This window comes from Camellia sinensis, chromosome 3 (genome assembly GCF_055761805.1).
Source record: "Camellia sinensis isolate YWXY chromosome 3, ASM5576180v1, whole genome shotgun sequence".
Taxonomy (NCBI): Eukaryota; Viridiplantae; Streptophyta; class Magnoliopsida; order Ericales; family Theaceae; genus Camellia; species Camellia sinensis.
Genome location: NC_138963.1, coordinates 105,899,972 through 105,909,293, shown reverse-complemented (window position 1 = coordinate 105,909,293; position 9,322 = coordinate 105,899,972). Strand labels below are relative to the sequence as shown.

The 9,322-nt window shown below is 35.5% G+C and overlaps 1 protein-coding gene across 1 annotated transcript; it reads right to left on the bottom strand.

Moving 5' to 3' along the window:
- Positions 1 to 5,083: 5,083 nt before the first annotated feature.
- Positions 5,084 to 8,674, bottom strand: LOC145821736 (uncharacterized). Its single transcript, XM_082918297.1, has 8 exons — positions 8,138 to 8,674; positions 7,352 to 8,023; positions 6,474 to 7,207; positions 6,253 to 6,354; positions 6,049 to 6,132; positions 5,863 to 5,950; positions 5,568 to 5,779; positions 5,084 to 5,483 (listed from the first exon to the last, which is right to left on the bottom strand). Exons 1-8 carry the CDS (start codon positions 8,672 to 8,674, stop codon positions 5,084 to 5,086), a joined length of 2,829 nt encoding a protein of 942 aa, XP_082774423.1.
- Between the last annotated feature and the right edge of the window lie 648 nt (positions 8,675 to 9,322).

Sequence of the window (9,322 nt, the reverse complement as noted above, 5' to 3'; positions counted from 1 at the left end):
AAGATATGGTTAGGCAAGCCAAAACATTGCAGAATATGATATTCAACTTTAAGGACCTTCATGACATTGGGGTTCAAATCAAGGAGGCCCTCTGACAAGAGATCTTTGTGGAAGATAATGAGCCTTTGAAGAGGGATGTTGTTCGCAGTTCCAATGCTACTACTGATGGTAGCACAGCTGCGAAATGCTTAGAAGAAGTAAACACTGCAACCATACCCATTGAAAACCTTCTTCCCGATAATGGCCAAAAACCAACCACTTCAATTCGGCCCCAAGACCGAAATTTCCATCCTCTTTACATGAGTTTCTCTCAAGCCACTACAACAAAAAACACTTTTAGCGACTTGTTTTTTAGTCACCAAAAGTGTAATTTTGGTTGCTGAAAGTATCCGCGACATGAATAAAATTGGTCGCTGAAGCCCTGCCACTAAATGCTTCGGCGACCAAATCAATTTTGGTTGCCTTTATAAATAAATTGGCGACCAAATATTTCCGTCGCCAAAATACTAAAATTTTGTCGCCATAAATTAACATTTAGTCGCTAAAATTAGCCTTCAGCTGATGACATGTTAAGTTTCAGCGACATATAAATGCGTCGCTAAAAATATCTTTCAGTGACTAAAATAATTGGTTGTTGAATGTTAAAACTTTTGGCGACTAATCAAGTTTTGGGTCGCTAAAAAAATTATGGACACATACTTTCAGCAACATAAATAAAATGTCACCAAAAGTAAATTTATAACTAAAAAAACCTATCACCAAAAAATTCATTATTGATAATTTTTTTTAACAATTTCCCTGTTCAATACATAATTCATAAACCTATAAACATAAGCAAAATATAATTCAAATTAACACACTTGTGCAAAGCATTCAAAATATAAACTTAATTCAAAAGTAGTACCATATTAAATATAAACAACATATCAAATCCAAAACATCCAATTTAAGTACAAATCTCTTCCAATCCCAAACTTGAAACATGTAATGCCCAAAAACCTTCTAGCCTTGCAAATTCATAACAAAAATCTATGACAAAATATATCCAAAAAATTCAAAATGTAATCTTTTGATGCTCCCCGAACTATATTTCATCCATATGCCAATCTATCCAACATATCAAAAAAACTTCAAACATGTAATTCCAAAAAACCATCCATGCTTGCAAATACATAACAAAAACCTATGACAAAATATATCCAAAAATTCAAAGTGTAAGCCTTTGATGCTCCCCGAACTATATTTCATCCATTGCCAATCTGTCAAACATATGAAAAAAAAAAAATTTATAACGTTAAAATGTTAATAATAAAGGTCCTGGTCTAAAAACATTGGTTTCACATTATAGATGAACAAATTGAGAGCAAATTTTCCTACGATGAATTACAAAATTTCAATATACCAAAATCAAAAAAGTAAGACATGATTCACTAGTTAAACTTGGCATATATGAACTAATTGCAAGCAATATCTCTATAAATTTGTACATATTCCTAGTTCTTTTTTTCAACCTAAAGATCAATACTCGTGCTCTACCATAGTGTATGCAGCACACTTCGGCCTACATAAAGTTACTGAGGGAAACACACTAAGTATTGGCTGACGCATTTTGTATGATTAACTATTGATGCATATTTCTTGAATCAAACTATTCATAAAGTTAGTTTTAATCTATCACACGCTTCTACAATCACTCCCCAAAAGGAGATTTTAGAATTGTGTTTGAATGCTTTGCACTCATTCAAAGTTTTGGCACCCAAACCCACCGAATGAAACATAAGTTAACAGACACTCCAACAAACAAAAAAAAAAAAAAAAAAAAAAAAAAAAAAAAAAAAACTACTACTACAATGGAAATTCATGAAAATTCAGCCTCACCAGTTTGACCATTTTGTTGCTTTAGGCAATTCCCAATTTACTATACACATGATATAGAAAAGAACAAAAACAACTAGTAGCTCATTGGCAAAGCTAACAATGCAACAGGATGAAAGTCAAAAACCAGCAAAGATGGATAGCAATAAATGGGTCTCTCTGTTCGTGTCTTAGACTTGCACAAGAAAGCACATTCAAGCAAGATATTAATCATTTGAATCAACAGATGAATAGGTTTATGAACAATAGCAATACACATGAAAAAAGGGAACACAATTATCTTATAGGCGAAGTCAAGCAAGTTACTTGCTAATGTCAACTCATGAATCGGATTGGGCGTTTCTTCAAACTCTCATTCCTAAACTCTAGTTCCTTCCTAAACTCTACCAGTCTCCTTCTTGAACTCTTACTTTCGTTTCTCTAGTTCCTCTCTAAACCCACACATCCTCCCCGAACTATATTTCATCCACACATCTCATTTTCTTTATTTAGCATAGGCCTCTCAACCGATTGAATTCAGACTGGTTTTAGCATAATCCGAATCTAAATTTGGTTTACTTGGCTTAATCCGAAATCTGACCCAATTCATTATGATACTCTATCCATTACTCTATACTTGGCTCAAATTTTCACATTGTATCATTTAGTCCAATTGCTAAACGCCTCCGTAGAATTGAACTGAAATCGAGAAACAAATAGTCAATTCATTCTCATCAAATTACTCTATAACAAAAGGTTTGAAGAGTTTGTTGGACGAACGAACGAGGATGATTTTGGGATAATAAGTCACCCTTTCTTTGAAACTCTCATTCTTAAACTCTAGTTCCTTCCTAAACTCTACTTAGAAAAACTCCATAATAGATATAAAATTAATAAGATTGTAGAGAGACTAAGCGAATTTCAACTTCAAAGGATTTATATTTTAAAATGCTACTTGTTATGGGATTTGACAATAGGTAGGTAGCTGAGAAATGAGGAAGTTGGTTAGAACTTAGAAGAAGAAAAATTAGAATTTAGTGTCAACCCACATACTAGTGTTCTGAGTCATAATAGGTGAATAATACTTGGATTCATCTAACTCACAATTTTGAATTTCTAAAAATATAATCAACTAGCAACAATCAAGAAGAGGGATCAACCAATATATTAAGTGAAGTGTTTTTAGTGATTTGAAAATTAAATTATGAAAAGTATACTTACAGAGCAAGCTATCAATAAAATTCCTCTGATGAACAATCCTCTTCACCAACTTGCATGTTTGCCCGATCCTTGTACATCCTCATAAAATTTTCAATCTCTTCAAACCTTTTGTTTTGCATTTCAATCTTTCTAGCTTGCTCTTGTGTTACCAGGTTCTGGGCTGCAATTTGTTGTTGCTGGACCTTAGCCAAATTCTTCAATGACTCTATTTGTTTTTCCAGGCTCGAAACCACCTCAACATGTGCTTGTGTACTAACAGAAGATTTGGATGAGGATGGGTTTCGACCAACTCCAAAGCCTTTTATGTATCCCGATTTACTCGTTCCAAGAACCTCAATTGATAGTTGCTCCTGAGTTAAAGGTACTGCCCCAGGCTCCAAAGACTTTTCACGTCATTTTTTCAAAGCTTCCTATCAATTTGTAAACAACTTTAACAAATAGAACCGATTACATAAATATGTAACTATATTAATTGGCATACTTACATGTAATTCACCACATATTGGGGCTATCCAATCCACCTTTCTCTTGTTCCAATGGGAATCTTTGTAGAAATCTACAATGTCAACCTTTGCGGTACCCTAATTCCGTCAATTTAAAAGTAAGTATACATAATTAAATTTAACTCAATCGCACTTTTAAATATATTAAATGCATCACCTCTCTATACATTGCAGCTTGAAATGAGTTAGAGCCCATTGTATGATTACATGGTAACTTCGATCGACTATTCCACCCCTTTTCAGCCAATTCCTACAAAAGTAATTGATTAGTAAAATTAAATTGAAATTGAAACATGATTCTTTAACTTATGAAGTTTTACCTGATGATCAATATTAAGCCACACATGATTAATCATGTGTACCCAAGCCTCATGGTCGACCCCTTTGTAAGGCTTAGTGTAAGGGTCAACACCAGCTTCTACCAACTTTGAGTAATTTGTTTTCATCTTGTTATGCCAACTTTTGTAAAGGGTTTTACACTTCTTGTTGATAGCTCTCCGAACCTCTTCATCCTCATCATAATCAACAATCTCAAATTTATCCTGCAAATATATGAATACTTTTATTAATATTAAACTGCAAGTAATGGTGATAATCTAACTATTTACAAATCAACAAATACAAGTACCCGAACTGCCTGAATGATTGGAGCTTTATGAATCTCGTCAACCTTATCCCACTTACTTACGCCAATGATAGGTGCAACCATCCTTATTTGTAACCCAACTTCATTTGCAAATGGAGTGGCATACGGCCCTACTGGCACCTTGGCATCTGCAAGGACCCAAACAGGAAGTTTTTTGCCACCATTTTTTTCTATGAGACGCGCTATGTTCTTCTCTCGATTCTGACCCCTTACCTGTGTAGAACGGGTATTCAAACTAATTGTAGATAGTGTAGCTTGGGTAGTAGCTTCATTTGTAGATGGTGCAGCCTGTGTAGTAGTTGCATTTGTAGATGGTATAGCCTGAGTAGTAGTTGCATTTGTAGATGGTGCAGCCTGGATACATAGAGCATTTGTAGATGGTACACTTTGAGCAGATGGAGTTAAGTTAGATGGTGCATGTTGAGTAGGGGCAGCAACTCTAGCTGGAGCTTGTTGGGTAAGTAGAGCAACTTTAGATGATGCTGCACTTCTAACTTTACCAGGCCCTGCCATCTATACAAGAACTCAATTATTACATGTGTGAAGCATATATAAAATAAGCAATTACATTAATATCAATGGACGTATGATAAAATCAATACATAAGTGATAACTAAACAATAACATGACATAAGAAACAAAAAAAAATGGAGAAAGAGAAAGAGAAAGAGAGAGGGCCACACACAAACACAGATGCATTGAAACATATTCTTGGATAATCATTACGCTCAAATTGAAACAAGAAAGGCACTTAAACAATAGTGTCACACAAAACATAAAAATTTAAAGTTCCATGTCAAAATCCATATTACAATCAAAATGACTATATAGCTCATCTTCTCGGATAGTGACAATGTTCTTAGTAATCATCTTCATTATCGCATGTCTCTTCATCATTAACATCATCATCGTGTGCTCGACTGACTGTTTCTAAAACCACCTCACTTGGGATAATCTGAGGATCAATGTCATTCCTATGAAGTGAGATTGTGACGGGGTCTTCAACACTGATTGGGACAACATTAGTTGTTTCATTCTGTTGGAATACATCATCAGGTTCAACGTCAGCCTGTTCTGGTACATCCCATATTCCTCGATGTTGTAGTCCTTGTACGACTTTCCAATGTCCACCTAACTTTGTATCATCAACGTGGAAAACTTGCTTCACATGACTTGGTAAGACAAATGGATCATCTTTATACCATCGACTTTTGACATCAATACTTGTGAAATGTGCATCAATGTGTAATGTTCTGTTGCTACCGGTGTTGAACCATTCACATTGGAATAAAACAACTCAATGCCCAAGTATATAATGCATCTCCCACACTCTATTCAAGTACCCATAAAAGTCAATTGTTTGTCCCTCATGCTCCCCTTCCACAACCAGCCCATTATTTTGGTATTTACGACGATTGTCACGATCGTTACTATGAAATCGAACACCATTGGAAATGCAAGCTGAATACAAATTAACTATGCTATTAGGACCATTTGCTAATGACCACAATTCATCAGTTGCTTCTGGTAATCCTTGAGCTCGTAAGTGGTTCATCTACATAAGGACATAATCAATTTCAATCATTATATTAGTATTCATGTAAGTATAAGTCAATAAAGTTTACGCTTATATCTTACATATTCTTTGAACCACTTGGGGAATTCTTCTTTTTGTCTCTTTGTGATGTCCCGTGCACCTTGATTTTCTAAAAGATTTTTGTGTTGCCTATTTATAAACATATAGTTGATAAGTAACATATTATATTGAAAACATAATTTCACATAAAAAATTAAAAATAAATAAAAAAGAAGATAAAAACTTACTCTAGATAATGGTCCAACTCAAGGCTATTATTCAAGACAAACCAATGAGCCATTTCACGTTCTTTCTGAGACACATCAGAAGCCCTTGTCATTAGCCCAAAAGGATGAACATCTTGCGTAAAGACCTCTAACCCTGACTCATGCACACTAACATCGACATTTCATTCCTCTTGATTAAATATAGTTTCGACCCCACCCAGATACATTGAGCAAAATGTGAGACACTCCTTGACAATATAAGCTTCTGTGATCGAACCTTCTGGACGAGCTCGATTTGCAACATACCCTTTTAGAATTCCAAGTAGCCTATGAAACAAACAATAGAATACTTTTATTACACATACTCACATTTTTATAAATATATATATGTATATAGTTTGTGCTACAATTTAACTATTCTAGTGTATTAAGAAGTTAGTAAGTACCTTTCAACGAGATACATCCACCGATATTGCACAGGCCCACCAAGAATGGCTTCGCGAGGCAAATGAATAGCCAAATGGACCACCACATCAAAGAACGCTGGTGGGAAAATTTTCTCCAGCTTGCATAATATGAGTACTATGCGATCCTCTAAGTTTTCCAAATCCTTCACCTTCAATGTCTTTGAGCAAAGCTCTTGAAAGAAATTTCCCAACTCAAATAATGTCACACATATATCATTGTGAAGATATCCACGCATTCCAATGGGAAGAAGTCGTTGTAGAAGGATATGACAATCATGGCTTTTTAGGCCTGTTAACTTATCACCTTTTGTGCTTACACACTTTGAGATGTTTGCCGCATAACTATCAGGATACTTAATTGACTTCAATAACTCACAAAAACCATGTCTTTCATCTGAGGACAAAGTGTACAATGCTGGGGGCTTTTCAAATGATCCATCGGCATGCCTCTTCAGGTACAACTCCTTCCTTACTTTCATATCTTCCAAATCCATGTGTGTTTTTTCTGTGTCTTTGTTCTTTCCATCTATACTCAATGATGTTCCAAGCAAACTATCACATATATTCTTTTCTATGTGCATAACATCGTGGTTATGTCGGAGTTTAAGTGTTTTCCAATATGGCAACTCAAAGAAGATGCTTTTTTTGGTCCAATTCAATACTGGATTTTCCCTTTTTCTTTTCTTATTTGCTGGATGCTGGTCTGTATGTCCCTGAATCCAATTGTTCTAAGATTTGTTCCCCTGATAACTCCAAAGGTCTTGACACAAACTCAGCCTTACCGTTATAAAGTCGACTCCTACGCCAAGGGTGGTCATCATGCAAGTAACGGCGAGCACCTGTGTACCCTATTTTACCTCTCCACCATTGTGAGGATGCATTCTTGTTACATGTAGGACAAGCCAAATAACCTTTCGTGCTCCATCCAGACAGTTTCCATATGCAGGAAAGTCATTAATTGTCCACATGACAGCTACATGCATTCGAAAAGTTAATTCAGTTGAGGAATCATATGTAAGCACACCATCTTCCCACAACTCCTTCAGCTCATCAACTAATGGTTGCATGTAAACATCGATATCTCTACCTGGTGCTTGTGGTCCAGGGATAAGCAATGACAACATACTAAATGGTTGTTTCATACATTTCCAAGGAGGCAAGTTGTAAGGCACAACAATCACAGGCCACATACTATATGAGTTGCTCACGTTTCCAAAAGGATTAAAACCATCAGTGGCCAATCCTAACCTCAAATTTCGAGCCTCTTGGGAAAACACAGGATGTTTCCTATCAAAATCCTTCCATGCCTCACTGTCAGCCGGGTATCTCAATATCCCATCATCTACTCGCTTTTCTTTGTGCCATCTCATATCTATAGCTGTTTTTCTCGGCATATATAATCTCTGCAACCTCGGTGTCAATGGGAAGTATCTTAAGATCTTATGAGGAATTTTCTTACCTTTTCTATCATTCAACTTGTATCTGGACTCCTGACAAATTGGACAATTTTCCAAATTTGCATTCTCCTTCTAGAAAAGTACACAATCATACTTACATGCATGAATCGTCACATATCCGAAGCCTAAGTCACGCAAGAATTTTTTGGCTTCATAAAGGGTCCATGGAATCACTTGATCATTTACCGGTAGAAGGTCCTTTAATATCCCCAACAACATGTTGAATGATTTATTGCTCCACTTGTTCAACACCTTCACATGAAGCATCTTAACAACAAATGATAAAACAGAAAACTTACGACACCCAGGGTACAACTCTCTTTGAGCATCATTCAACAATTTATCAAAGTTGCGCACATCCTCTTCTTCAACATTATTAGCCACATCATCGTCATCGTCCTCTTCATTCCCGTCATTTTCATTATCATTCATGAAAGTCCCCATGTAAACATCTTCTAACAAATTTAGGAATTCATCTTGATCTTCATCTGTATCTTCTTCCATTCTATCCCCAACACTTCCGTAGTCATTGTGGTTGTCATCATTCAATACATGAGATTGATTAATGGGAACAGATCCCCCGTGATGCACCCAAGTCTTATAAGAAGGGGACATACCTTTCACGACCAAATGATACTCCACAATTTTACTGGTGTGTTGTTCACAATTCAAACAGTCCATACAAGGACAAGGAATCTTATCATTTGCCCTTACATTTGACATTGCGAACTAAACAAAAGCCTTCACCCCATCTCGATACTGGGAACTCATCCTATTCTTAAGTAACATCCAACTCTTGTCCATATGTGGTCAACTACAAAGCCAATCTTATGTGAAATTCCTTTGTTCTTATGTACACTAATATTCAATAGGTAAGTGGTCCTATCCCATTTATGAATGCACAATGAAAACATATACTAAAATGGGATTGGGGTGGGTATTGTCACAGCCCCCTGCTGTGACAGCAAAAGGCCCACTATTTAAGCAGTTGCTTTGCTTAAAAAAATAAAATAAAATGGAAGGTTGGATACAAGTGCTACTATAACCTAACCAAATATCAATATTTAGTTGTGAAAGTGAAACTATTTCATTTCACAATTAAAAAAAATAGAAAAAAGAAATCCTCCACTGTGAAAAAGTATTGATTAGTGAATGGATAAGATGGGAAAAAATTGAATTGAAATCACATCTAGTTTTTTTTTTTTTTAAAAAAAAAACAAATCAAAACAAAACAAATCAAATTCATTCAATTTCTTTAATAGATGTGATTTTAGCAATTTGACTTATTTATTTGAGTTAGACATGGACTGGAGAATTTTAAGCAAAACACAACCACCCCCTAATTAGCATATTTGGTCTTATCTTATTTAT